General features: G+C 36.7%; 1 protein-coding gene across 4 annotated transcripts in view; it reads right to left on the bottom strand.

Moving 5' to 3' along the window:
• The window catches only part of HELQ (helicase, POLQ like), a 53780-nt gene extending 38988 nt beyond the window's left edge, over positions 1 to 14792 (bottom strand). For all 4 annotated transcript variants that reach the window (XR_014295399.1, XM_082636889.1, XM_082636888.1 and 1 more), the window contains exons 1-8: positions 14440 to 14792; positions 12668 to 13385; positions 8887 to 9065; positions 8118 to 8318; positions 7229 to 7301; positions 5206 to 5303; positions 3973 to 4071; positions 2527 to 2672 (exon numbers count right to left, since the gene is read on the bottom strand). Coding sequence is in view for 3 of the 4 variants with exons in the window: in XM_082636889.1 (XP_082493015.1) it covers positions 2527 to 2672; positions 3973 to 4071; positions 5206 to 5303; positions 7229 to 7301; positions 8118 to 8318; positions 8887 to 9065; positions 12668 to 13385; positions 14440 to 14631 (1706 nt within the window). In the remaining variant the exon portion in view is untranslated. The remainder of the gene's footprint in view (positions 1 to 2526; positions 2673 to 3972; positions 4072 to 5205; positions 5304 to 7228; positions 7302 to 8117; positions 8319 to 8886; positions 9066 to 12667; positions 13386 to 14439) is intronic.
• Positions 14793 to 14807: the final 15 nt, after the last annotated feature.

The raw sequence follows: 14807 nt of genomic DNA, 5'->3' as shown, positions 1-14807 counted from the left end.
AGCATTTTAGAAGCCTCAGTAATATCCTACAATGTCTTCTTACCTAGAAGCACCTATTATTTTAAATTCCCTTCTAGAAAAGAAAAAAAGGAAAGAAAGACTAAGTACAACTAACTACTAACTGACTATAAAGCAACAACTTCTGAATACCAGTAGCAAACAAATATAGTCCAAGATATAAATATAATACACACAGCCTTATGTTGTTTTAGCATGCTTCATGGAAAGCATAGAGAGCTCTGGCCGGTGCTAATTGCACAAGGACAGTAATTTCACACGAAGCTGAGCAATGGGAGGCCAGGAGACAATGAAGAATCGGGAAGAAAGTGGTCAAGAGTCATCAGTGCAAGAACTAGAAGTGGCTGCTGAGCAGGGAGCAGCAGACTTTATGTTACTACTCTCCGGCCAGTGTTTGAGGTCCTGAAAGGGACGAATCCTTCTCAAGGAATTAAGACTTATGGATAATCACCCTATAAGTTTAGAGAAGGGAGACATTATTTGTAACTGACCAGATAAGACATAATTATATGGAGAAGGGTTTTGTGGGAGAAGTTGAGATGTGAGCTGGGCCTTGAAGAAAAGGTGTTAGAGAGGCAGCAATGAGGGGGCAGGAAAGTGCAGTGTTGGCAGAGGGTAAAGCAGGATTGTAGGCATGGAAATGGGAAGTTCAAGAATAAACAAAGAAGACAAGTAGTTCAGTCTGGATAAAGTGCAGGGTGGATAAAGAAAGGAAGAAATCAGGATGGAAAAGTAAGTTGAGTCATTATCTTAGCATGAATTCTAGGCTAAGAAGCACTGTGGTATCATTTTCAGGGACATTTTTAGGGAAAGTGATATGACCAGAGCTCTGGCAGTTGTCAGCAAATAGTGTTTAAAAGACATCCTTAACTTAGAAGTCAAAGGTGGTAATAGCTATAAAAAAGATAATTTTCGTTGAGATTGAGACAATCACTTGGGAAAAAATCTGCTTCAGTCTTTGCACTTAGACATACAAGCATATTCTAGGTGATTTTACTATACCTGCTTCACATGAAATTTATGATTAGGAGGCAAATCATTAAGACATAGGCTGATATTCCAGGACTCTCATGAAATTATGTTTTAAGGACAATACTGAGATCAGAAACCATTTAGCCCCAGATTTTACTTCATCTACATGTAAACTATAGAATAATATAAAAAAGTATGCTCTAAACATGACATTTTAGCCAACAGCCACCAAAAAAGGGGGCTAAGCTATACTCAGAACATTCACCTTACGAAAGCAGCAAGTAATACGGAAAATGTATTTTAAAGGAAGTTTTCCTTCAGAAAGAGTTTAAGAAAGTATCAAGTGTCCATAATAATTCATTAACTAAGGGTTCTGGAGAACCAAATTTTTAACTAATTCAATATTAAACATCAACATTTATGACCCAAATAAACTGTTATCACCAAAAAGCAAAATAAGTCAAGGATATAACTTGACTAATAATAAACCTCACATCTCCCAGTCAAAAGTTTGTCTCTAAATTTCCCCATCACTTAGTCAGTGCTACACTACCTTATTCTAAGAAAACAACTGATTTACTGAGAATATCTCAATGATAACTTAATCTCCTTAGGTTTTTATAATCTACATCGCAGATGTAGAGGCAGACTCTGTTACCGAAATGGGAAACTCCTGGACTTTATCCCGAACATCTGCATCTTTGTGCTAGTCAATGAATTTAACTCTGTATTAGATAAATCCATGATGACAGCAGGCTTGGGAGGGGAGGCAGAGGATGGCTAGATTAGAATCCATAGTACTGGTCTGTGAACAGTGAAATAGCACTGGCTCAGGGGCCAAAAAGAAGTCTGAAAAATGTAATAAAACTACACATGGGACAAAAAGGTACAGAAAAAACTAAACTGCTCATACTTAAGTTCATTTTATTTTTACCTCTATGACATAACAGAACCAACATTAAAATTTTATAGTATAAAATTACAAACTAATACATTTCTTAATTATTTAGGAAATTCAATTCAAATGTCCACACAACCTAAGTGTGAAGTTTACTAAGAAAACAAAGGCAACAGTACTTAATTTAAAAAGAAAGTTAAGCTGAAGATATGATTCATCCACACAGTGATTAGTGATTAGTCCTCTGATCACGTAGGCCAGTGGTTGACCTTGGCTGCATGTTGGACTCTCCCTGGGAGCTTTACAAAATAATGGTGCCTGGGTCCCACTCCCATATATTCTGATTTGTCTTGGATGTAGCTTGGGCACTGAAATTTTAAAAAGGCCCCAAGATGATTCACTGTGCAGCCAAGCCATTATATTAGTCAGCGTTCTCTTACATGTAGAATTTTTCTCTGGCCATTTCACATATGTGAATTTCACAGTTCAACTTTCTTCAAGGTCAGGGCCTTTAGAATCTATTATAACAACTTAGTATAATGTTCTGCAAGAAGTAATTAGTGCTTGTTGAATAAACAGAACATACAGCATGTAAATCATAATAAAAATGAAACAATATTTTTAAAAGAGTAACATACTTGCTTAAAATTTTGCATATCATTTCTGCTACATTTTCACAGTTCTTCTTAGTGGGACAAAAAACTAAGCAGGAATAATTGGGAATAACTTCTGTCACCAATGCTACCAAGTGATCAGGATCCATCTTTTTCAGAGTATCAGAATACTGCACAACAAGATTTAGGAACAAGGTAGTTAGCAACCATGAAAGCCTTTCATTTTACCAGTGTAAAAGGTAAGTAAAAAGGTAAGCTTTGAAAGGTAAGTAAACCAAGCATAATTTTGAACTTCTCATTTAAAATATGATCATTTAAAAGAAAAGATACAACCTATATTAAACAGCAAAATGTTAAGTCCCACTTTTCTCTCGGGTTCTTAGGGTTTCGTTAGGTGTCTTTAGTTTTAAATAAAGGAAGTGAAAATAGTTAGTTATTAATAACCCCATTGCACACCCATCTCCACTGAAGCAGAAAAAGTCCACAGAGAGAAACACAGACTGATCCTAATAATAGTCAAAGAACTGCAGAAATAAGCTAAACCTCCTGCTTTACTAACAGTTTTCAAAAACATAGATTCAATCATACTACAGGACATATTTTCAGAAATAAAAAATATATTTATCAAGCAGATGCAAAGAACTCAAAGAACATGAAGAAAAATGTAAAGTTATTTAAAATCTCCTCACTTCCTTCAACTTTACTGAAAACTAATTAAGGTACAGATTTAGAATAATATACCTTTATAGAATTCTAAAACTGTTGTAAAATCCTTCTTCCCCTTTTAATGTCCTTCACATAAATCACAGAACATTAACATAGTATACATTAACATTTTCATGCACAAGTATCTGAGCTATACAGCCCACAAATATTTCTTCTTGTTTTGCTGTTGTTGCTGAATGAATAAACATTTATGGGAGAGGTCTCCAAACGTTCTTGGTTCCTGGAGCCCCAAGGTCAAAAGAAATAACTAACAGTTCTGATTCTTAGGTAGTTAGGTCCAAACAACTTAATAAGTATGTATTTCCTCACAAATTAGTAGCCATCTAAATAAATAATACACATCAATTGAATAAAAAATTTTTTTATTTCATTCTTAAATAACCATCAGAGCCCACTAACAGGATGTGCACACAACTGGGCCCTGCAGTCTTCCAAACCTTAGAAATCCTCATTTCCTGTCCCACATTGATTTTCACATGCTATTTGCTTACAGTAAGTGCAAAAACCCCCAACTTCACAAAGATACAATATCGTAGGAAAGTAATGTAGTGTGATCTAATGTTGACATAGGAAACTGCCTATCTTGAACCAGTAGTTTGTGTGGTGTCCAAGAGTTGTCAAGCATCAGCTGTTTCTCTGAAACAACTAAACTACCCCATGGTACCCATGCAACTCTTTTGTGGTACCCCAGGGAAGCTGGGCACAAAGTCTGGGAACCTTACCTTCAGGGATTATCAAGGTTACCTTATAGTTAAGGAGACGTGAAAAAGTCATGCCATTCTCAGCTTTGCTGTCAACCTCATATATTGCATCCTTTATTTTCAGATATTCTTTTAATTCAACCTCGAATTAAAAGGACATTTGCAATTAACATCATATGTAAATTTCTTTTTCCAGAGTATCAAATTTTGTAAAATATGTTGTAAAAAGGAAAGATATACAAAAATTTTAGCTTTTCTTAAGGTATGTAGAATGCTTCAACTTAGAAGTTATTTCTTTCCCATCTAAGTTTATTTTTCCCTTTAAATCAAAACAGGGATTAATATCCTTGAAGAAATACTTATGAATTGAATAGCCACATACCTAAAAGAAAATCAGATACTTTTATGTGTCACAAGAGGAAGTATAAATGAGTCAAGTGTTCACACTCTATCTTTTATTAAGGAGTTATTTGTGGTATTCCTTAAGATTTAAAGCTTCATTAGTCATCAGTTTTAATCTAAAAATGACCAAATTATTAATTTAACTATTTGTAGACAAAAAAGGCTTGTAAATACAGCTCATTGCATTTTTAAAAGAACAGCATCTAATTTGACAATTAAGGTCAGAAAATATCTCTTGAAAATTCTCATATTTGGTGCAAATGTAAAAACACTAAATTTCAAATTAAAATTTGGTGATTCTAAAAAAATTATTTTCTGAAAGCCTATTTAGACACAGAAACTACAAACAGAGTATATGTACATTATAAGTTACTTTCAAATAACTATGAACTACATTTATTTACTTTCTTCAAGTCTTTTAGGAATACTGTTATTGGGGAGTTTAAATTTAAATCCATGTGAAGTCTTAACTTATTTTAAAAAAGCATTAAAACTACCAAAGCATAAATATTTGAAAATATTTTAACTTTTAAGATAAATTTTTTTATGTGCCAATAACTTGAATCACTAAATTCTCACTAAATGAAAACATTTACCTTACAGAATATAAAGTAGAAAAGCAAAATGGGTCTGAAAAATTCCATTCAATAAATATTCATTGAAGGCCCATGGGTCAGGCACTGTTCCAGGTGTTACCCATACAGTACTGACCCAAGCCAAGATCCCTGGCCTCTACACACAAACTTGCTACCATTTAGTCATGGTGAGTGGTATTATGTTCCTTCACTACTCTTAGAATTTTTATACAGTACATTTGCTACTTTTCTTTCTAAATAGAAGATGATACATAACAAACCAAACCTTAGGTACATACTGGTCTAAACTGACTCGTGTAATATTCTGCTTGCAGGAACTCTTGTAGGTCTTCAACATTGTTTAATGTTGCACTCATACCAATAATTTGAGTTGTTTCTAAAAAAAAAAAAAAAACCCAAAGTATTGAGGAAAATGTGTTACTTAGTATATCATAACAGTAATTTTAGCAACCTTTTAGTGTTCTTATTCTTCCTGAGTGATTTGAGAAAGAGGGGGCAGGTAAGAAAAATACCAACACAGTTGACCCTTGAACAACACGAGGGTTAGGGGTACCAACCTGCTTCGCAGTCGAAAATCCGTGTAAAACTTATAGTCGGTCCTCCATATCCTCAGTTCTGCATCCCTGGATTCAACCAACCACAGATCATGTGGTACTGTAGTACTTACTATTGAAAAAAATCCACATATAAGTGGACCCGTGCAGTTCAAACCTGTGTTGTTCAACTGTCAACTGTATAATACCAGAGTATTAATCTGGCAGATGATATTACTCAGAAGAGAGGTATAAGCTGGTAACACAGATTGGGAGGCATCAAACACAAGGAGCCCTTGAAGTCATGAGTATGGATGAGAATTAGCAGAAACTGTATGAAGTAAGAAACAAGAGAAAAGTCTAAGAGGAATCTATGGTAACACCAATGTACATGACGAATACGCTTAGAAAGCAGTGTCACAAAGGAGAACAAAAGGAGAAACTAAAGAGATTCCTTTCATTCAAATATCTGTTAAGTGTAAGGCATTGGTGACAGAAGGACAAATAAGTATACAGCAGTAGCAAACACATGTCCATTATGTGCAGGTACTATGCTAGATGCTGTACAAAGACTGACTCATGCTATCTTCACAGCAATTCAGTGAGGAAGGTTCTATTACTATCACCCATTTTTGATGCATAAGGAAAAAGAGGCACAGTTACTATAACTTGCCCAAGGTCACAGACAAAGTTAAAAGTGAGCCAGGATTTGAATCCAGCTCCAGAGTCTGCCCTTAGCCATTAGGCTATGCTATCTCTCAATGCTAACACATAATCAGTCTTACAGACAGATAGTAGGGGAACCAAGACAGAATGATGTTTCAGCATCCAAAGGAAAAATGAATGATAAATAATCAAATATTGAAGAGAAATTAAGACAAGGACAGTCAGTGTACACTGGATTTGACAAGTAGATGATCATTTTCCCCTCTTCCTCTGCTTTATATTTTTCCATAGAATTTGTCACCATCTGACACACCGTATGTTTTCTTGTTTATCTGCTTATTATCTGTTCACTTTCACTAAAATATAGGTTTAATAAAGGCAGGGCCTGATGCACAGGGGGTACTAAATAAATATTTTTTAATAAATGATTATAAAGTGCTACAACCTGCCTAAATACCACTTTTATCAAAATTTTAAAACTAATTCTTAAGATCTGACCTTTATGATTAATAATTTTCTGTATATAAACTATTATAAAATATAACAATAAGCTATTGCAATAGTATATCAAAAAATAACAGAGAAGATATTTAGAATATTTCATATACATTTAAAGACTATCTGATGTTGTAAAATAGCTCCTTAAAGTGACTGTTTATATACAATGTTTTCTTGGTATGATGATCATACTGATGGTGGCAACAGCAGCAAACCCTTATTGTGCTACGTGCTAGGCATGGCTGAATGCGTCCATTACGTGTGTTAAGTCATATAATCCTCACAACAATCCCATCTGGTTGGTACCATTATTATCCCCATTTTACAGATGAAGAAAGAGAGGTTGAGTCACATGCCTCAGCACACATAGCTACTAAGTGGAGGATACTGATAGGGGACATCCTCAAATGTTAACTTCATTTATCTTCACTCACTCATCCATTCTTCCAACAAAATTTATAAGCTTACTTTGGACATAAAAACTAAGGCAGAAAGCTTAAGTACCTTACTCTAGGTTACATAATCTAGCTAGTGATAGAATTAAGTCTTTTATAGGTCTCTTGATTATAAATCAATTAGTGACCACATTTGAAAGAATACTTACTGCTAGTGTAGAGGATTTTTGCTAGAGTCATTTCCAGTATAGCCCCACGGCTTCCTTCACCAATCATGTGCAACTTTGAAATTTAAAAAAAAAGGGGGAGAAAAGTAAATCTGCATAAAATACCTATGTAAAACAAGCATACATTGGATGAAATGAAGAAGCAATCTTTGCTTTATAACTCAAGCATTTTCGTTATGGCAACTAGAGTACATATACATTATTTCACTGGTATTTTAAGTTAATGAGGTTGTCCTGAGGACAACATTCTGGCATCTGGAATTCATAAGTACTATTATAAAACTGAACATATATACATATATTCACTCCTCAAGAAATGCTTGACACAAAACTGAATTTAAGACTACCATGCATGGGGGCTTCCCTGGTGGCGCAGTGGTTAAGAATCTGCCTGCCAATGCAGGGGACACAGGTTTGAGCCCTGGTCCAGGAAGATCCCACATGCTGCGGAGCAACTATGCCTGTGCACCACAACTACTGAGCCTGCGCTCTAGAGCCCACGAGCCACAACTACTGAGCCCACATGCCACAACTACTGAAACCCGCACACCTAGAGCCTGTGCTCCACAACAAGAGAAACTACAGCAATGAGAAGCCCGTGCACCACAACGAAGAGTAGCCCCTACTCGCCGCAACTAGAGAAAGCCCGCGCACAGCAACGAAGACCCAATGCAGCCAAAAATAAATAAAATAGATACATTAAAGAAATAAAAAATGTTTAAAAAGATTACCATGCATGAAATGTTTTCATCTGTGTTATCTATATATTAAAATAAATTACTTATTCTCATAAAGGTATTAAGCAGATCCACATAATAATAAATGTTAGTATAATAAAAATGTGGATAAATTAGTAAATGGAGTAACCAACCTCATCTACAACAACCAGACCCAGACTGTTAATCCTTTCGGTTTCAATCAAGGAGTTCACCAGACTATGTCCTTTTTCAATAGTGGCAATATATAGTGATTTCTTTTCCCTTCTTTTAATTGGAGGAAATTTTCCTTTGCTTCCAGCATATTCTTCAACAAAGAAACCCAGTTCTATACCAAAACTTGACAAACCTGAAATCTAGAATATTAGTTAAAATAAACAAAAAAAATCAGATAAGAACCCTAATTATTAAGTGTTCACAGGAATTTAAAAAATCTAAAATAGTGTTTAATACCAAACAATGGGAACAAGGTCACAGATAATACATACCTATATATATATAAGAAATGTCATAATTAATGTAATTAATCTTTGCAAATAAATGCCACTTTTAAACTAGATAATATAAATATAAATTTTAAGTGTCTCCTCTGATGTTAAAAAATCAGAATAACTCATTTATTTTGGTAAAATAGTTGGTTAGTTTCTGCTTGAAAAAGCAGGCTAAATATCAACACAACATGTAAAATGGAGTTTAATACACAGGTTTAGAAAAAAATAAAACCCCTTCTGAAACAGGTAATTAGAAGAGATTTTCGGTTAAGTACTCCACACCGCATTAGCACATGCTAAAAATAATAATTCTCCATCATTAATAGAGATACCTTTTCTCAGTCAATAAAAAGTTGTTACATTTATGCTAGTTTTTATATCTGAATGTCAAAATTACATTAGCAAATACCACTTGTTAAAAAAAAAATCACACCTTTTCTTGAACAATTGCCACATATGGTAGGATCATTAAAACATCTTTTCGCCGGCAAAGCAGTTCTTGCAGCATTAAAATCTCAGCCACGAGGGTTTTTCCACCACTTGTTGGCAAGGAATATATTAAATTTTTTCTTTCTTGCACAGAGTTCAATGTTAAGCAAGCATGTTGCCATTCTGTGGAATTGGAAGAAAAAAAAAAAGCCTTAATTTCCCCTTCTACAATCTCAGTTTTCTAAGAAGAAAAAATCAAATCTTACCCTGTGTAGCATCTTCTCATAGCAATAAATGTAACTATATATCAATGTTAATTGTCAAAATCCCCAATACATGGTGTGCATTCTAGTTCAGGCCTGGTCAGTGAGGTGGGCAACTAGCCCACCTATTTTCCAGCTGCAGGCTGAGGTCTACGATTCCACAGGGCAGACAGCACCTGCTGGACAAGAGATGTCACCTGGGACATGGAGGGGCTAACGGGCACTTCAAGGATATGTGTGAATTCTAAGGCCTTCCTCTTATGTTCTACAAGGACACTGTGTAAGATTCCCTTCCTCATTCACCCAAATACCATCTTAGAGGGAAACAGGGTGAGGAGGAATAAAATTTATGAGGTTTTACACAAACTAAGAAAGACTATTCAATCAGCTCTCACAGGGAGCTAAAGTATGAATGACCTGAATACCACCTTAAACTGACTGATGAGACTGTTTAAACCATAAAAGACTAGGGTTATTAACTAGAACATCCAGAATTTCTACAACTTAGCAAGGTGGAATTTATGAAAATGATCGCATCAGATCCAAAACAATGTGAAAACTAGTATAACTACTCTGTAGGAAAATTTGACAATGTGGATCATCAAAAGTCTTCAAAATATGCATCATTTTTATCCCTAGAAAAATGGGCAAAAGATATGACAAGACATTTCACACCAGGGAGAAATGCAAATGGCTAATACCAAAAAAAAAAGCCCCCCACACATAAAATCCAGAGTTTACTAGAGTGGACATGAACAGGCATTTTTGTGTATGGTTGACGAAAGCATAAACTGCTACAATCTTTTTGGAAAGCAATCTAGCAGCATCAAAAATAAAACTGTACACTGCCTTTGATTTAGCAGTATTGCTTGTAGAACTCTACACCTACAGAAATAAAAGGGTATATATATATATATATATATAGGTTATGTGCAAGATGTTCACCATAACGTTGTTTATATATAACAAAGAGCCATCAAGGGGTAAAGACTGAATTATTGCACAATCATATGATGTATTTCTTTGCAGCCTGAAATATTTGCAAATGACTATGTATTTTTACTTTAAAAGTATCTCAATATTTTACAGCACAGGAAAATACAGCCATTATATTGTAATAACTTTATTTTATTTACTTATTTTTTTATCTTTTGGTTGTGCCGTGCTGCACGTGGGATCTTAGTTCCCCAACCAGGGATTGAATCTGTGCCCCCTGCAGTGGAAGCATGGAGTCTTAACTACTGGACTGCCAGGGAAGTCCCCTGTAATAACTTTAAGTGGAGTATAATCTATAAAAATACTGACTCACTATGTTGTACACCTGAAACCAATATTGTAAATCAACTATGCTTAAATTAAAAATTTTCAAAAATATTTAAATAAATTGAATATTTAATACTTAAATATTAAAAAATACTTCAGACTAGTATCACCCACTAGATATCAAACTGCAGATGTTTGTGTGAAAATACAACTTGACCATATCCACATTTTATCCAACTCAGAGTTTTAAAGTATAAAATGACCAAAATAATGAATATTTAGGAATAACATCTATCTTCACACATTAAATTACATTAACTTAGTTCCCAACATTTCTATAAAACAAATTAAGCATAATTCTACACTTAAGAAGCAAAAATAACAGTTTAAGGTTGAAGTTCTCTAACTCAGTAGCTCTCAAACTTTCCACACATCAGAATAACCTGGAGGACTTACTAAAGCAGATGGCCAGGTCCCACCCCAAGGTTCTGATTCAGGAGGGCTACGGTGGAGCCTGGGAATGTGCATTTCAACAAATTTCCAGGTGATGCTGATGCTGCAGTAGGAAGTGCACTTTGAGAAGCATTGTTTTAGCTCAATGAAAAGTAGCACACATATTTATGCTTTAACTTGGTCATCCTTAAGCCAGATTTACAAATAAAAAGAGATTTTAAAAAGTTATTTACTGGGACTTCCCTGGTGGTCCAGTGGTTAAGAATCCGCCTTCCAATGTAGGGAACGTGGGTTCGATCCCTGGTCCGGAACTAAGATTCCACATGCCACAGGGCAAACCAGGCCCGCGTGCTGCAACTAGAGAAGCCCACACGCCACAACAAAAGATCCCACATGGTGCAACGAAGATCCTACGTGCCGCAGTTTAAGACCCAACACAGCCAAAAAAAAAAGTTATTTACTGAAGTTCTTACTTAGTTTAGAAGCAATCAATATAATTACTGACAGCCATTACCAACGTCTAATTTGGCATGTCCTTGACACAAAACTGGAAAAACAACTATTATTATTATCCCTTTTTAACAGAGCAGGAACTAAGGCTCAGAGCGCAAAACCTGTGTTTAAGTGACATGGCCAGAATTCCTAACTAGGCTGACAAACCCCAGCAGTTGAGAACCTACCAGGGTGTACCAGGCACAGTGCTAGTCACATAAGAAAAAGATGAGTTAGATAGAGCCCTGTCCTCAGGGCACTCATTCTGGCAAGAGATGCAGATTAGACAAAAAACAAGGTGCTAGGAGAAAAGCAGAGGGAAGAAAGTTAACATCTACTTTAAGGGCAATATACACCTGTAGCTCTTAAACTGCAAACCTTGCAATTTAGAATTTGTTAAGACTCTTGTAAAGCCTTATATTAGACTTTGTTTCCTGTAGTCCTATTTCTCCAACCTGATTGTCTTCTCCTGAGATGTGAACTCATGTTTTCATGTGGTTCATAAGATACTAACTTAGGAGTTTCAGAAATAACTTTGAAGTAATTGGATGATAGGCTGCTCTTCAGGGATGGAAGCAAGTGTCCCTTCTGTCTAAAATGACACATATTTGAAATATATGCAAGGACCCAGGATTTTTGAAAAACGTTACAAATGAATTATTATTAATACTATTTATTTGTACTTAAATCCTAATGTTAGTTGTCCTTAAAAATGTTTAGTTTTAATCAAACTAAACAGTTCAGTCAGTTTTACAAATACTGACTTCCTTCACTCAAGACATATGAGTAGTCAATGGAATTTCAGCAACTGAGTTTTGGTAGTAAAGTAAGAGCCAGCTAAGGAAGCATTAGCTAAGAAAACTGAGGAGCAGCTAGACAACCAGAGAAAAAAAACCAGGAATGGAATGTCAAGAAGTCAAGAAATGGGTGTTTCAAGAAGAATTTGGTCAATTTTGTCAGGTAAGCAACTGTCAAAGAAGGTAAGAACTAAAAGTATCACTGAGCTGCGACCCCCTAGTCATTGTATCTTAAGTGACAGCACAGAACCCAGAGTTGGAGTGGACTGGGAATTATCTGAAGTGAGGAAAGGGAGGCAGCAAGGGTAACACGTTGGAGAAGTGTGACCACGAAGGGAAGGAAAGAAGTTCAATAGCAGCAGGATAGGGATGGAAGGCTCAGAGGACTGATGTTTCGATTTGTTTTAAGGGGAGAAATATGACCATGGAAGCATCAGTTTTCTTTTGATTTGCATCATTGATTTGCAATATTACGGTAATGATGGTAAATTTTTTTCATTCCAGCAAAAAACATTACCATATAATTTTTCAATTCCCTTGAACTGAACATAAAGGTCTCTCACTTTGCTGGGTAATGAATAAAAAGGACCAAGGTCATCTAATGATGACTCAATTGTTTTCTTAGCAACATTAATTTCTTCAGACAGAAGAGTCTCTTTGAGCTGTTTAGTCCTAGAAAATACTGGTGTTTGGGCCTTGGCATTTCCAGTCATGGTGTTTTTTAGATGATCTTTAAGACTTTTTCTCCTATTTACATCTGAACTAGTTCTGACTTTAGAAGAGGATTCATCAGTTTGCTGTGGATGCTCTACGTTATTAATGGGCAATTCCTCGTTCACAGTCTTGTGAGAGGATGAGTTCCAATCCCTCTCTTCAGTAGATGGATCACCCAAATCACTTGAAGAGTTATATAAATTTTCAAAGAATAAAACCTGTGAAGAAGGTATATCATACAAAACATCAGCTTCAGGATCAACAGAGACATCTTCATGCCCGCTCTGGTTCTTCGTGTGCTCATCTATTTTTAATTCAGTACAGTCGCCTACAGTAGTAATGCTGAGTGTGTTGTGTTTAATGCTTTCTGAACAAAGATCTTCACTGGCATGGTCTGTAGCATGTTTCCTATGTTCAGGAAGTTGCAAATATTTTTGTTCCAGGTCATCAACTTGAGCTAAAAAAGAGTTTTCAGCAAAGCTATCATAGTCACCAAACATGTCCTCTTCACTGTCAATATTCTGGAAAGAAAACAAAAAGATTTATGGTCAATTCTAGCTTCATTAAGAATAAAAGTTTCAGCTGAGGGCTCTATCAAGCATATAATTATATGGTCACTTATGGATCACAGACCTAAAGGTAAATCTGCCTATAAAATAGATACTATCATCCCATTTTACAGATCAAGAAATGGAGGCCCAGAGAGGTTAAGTGACTGGCATAAACTGTCCTCCTAGTGATGCTGGGATCCTAATTCTTAAGCTAGTGCTAAATCCTTTAAAATGGCAGCAAGACCGATAACCATCTACTGGAAGGGGAGAAGTTTCTGATAACCGCAGTACCATTTCCATCTCACTAGAAGTTTCTGATAACCGCAGTACCGTTTCACCTCCGATACTCCAATCTGCAGAGACTGGTCTGTAATAAAATCATGCTTGTACCACTGGACACTCCAAGGAGATTGTTCTTAGAAATCTGAAATTGAAAGGGAGTGTCTGACTTGGTATGGTCTATAAACAGAGGAGATGGAATTTGGAGGTAGCAATATAGGGGAGTGATTAAGAACCCAAGATTTAGAGTAGGAAGTGTAGTTTCTTAACTTCCCAGGGCCAGATTTCTGTTGTAAAATCTAGATGACGTAAGTTTAACAAAGTACCCAGCACATAATAGGTCTGCAGTAAATGGTAGATTTTTAGTACAAGGATCAGCAGAAACTTGGAAGTCTAGGTTTGCGTCTCGGTCCTGCCACTTACTTGCTGCATGTACAACTTCTGTCTCAGGGTTTCATATCTATATAAAAATGGGGCTAACAGTGCAACACCTCACAGGTGAGGATTAACAGCGATAACAAAGACGAGGTAAGCACACGAAGGCTAGTAGATAATTGGTCAATTGTTTGCACCTGGGAAAGGAACTGCCAAACTTTTTGGCGTTCCAAACACGCCTTCTTCAGCTGGTCTCCCACGCCTCTTTCAGTGAGCATGCGCAGTGGGAGACCTGGATTTGTGTCATCACCCCACAGGTGGGAAATGGAACGTGGAACTCAGGGGAATTTGAGAGGTGACGGGGCTGTACCTCGACCGGCTGCACGTCCATGGTTTTTCGCCGCCGGCTCCCAGCCACCGTCTCCTCGTCCTCGTCCTCCTTCTCCTCATCGCCGGGCTTAAGCTCGGCCGCGGTCGAGGCGGCAAAAAGGCTCTCCAAGCTAGGACGGTTCCTTTTGCGGACCGACACCCGCCGGCGGATGCGGGAACAACCTTCATCCATGGCAGGGGCTGGGGGCCCTGCCCGAACGTCGTTCCGCGTGACCCAGCCGCCAAACCCCAGTGAAGGGGTGAGCGCAGCAACAGGGGGAAGGTAACAACAGGCGGAAACTGCGCTCGCCTCTCTATCCACCTTTGGGAAGGGTCACAAACCAATTGTCAGGGCTTTGGGACCGGAAG

The sequence above is a fragment of the Mesoplodon mirus genome (assembly GCF_964341445.2).
Source record: "Mesoplodon mirus genome assembly, chromosome: 2".
In the NCBI taxonomy this organism is placed as follows: Eukaryota; Metazoa; Chordata; class Mammalia; order Artiodactyla; family Ziphiidae; genus Mesoplodon; species Mesoplodon mirus.
Note: the sequence above shows the minus strand (reverse complement) of the source record. Positions and strands in the feature narration are given on the sequence as shown.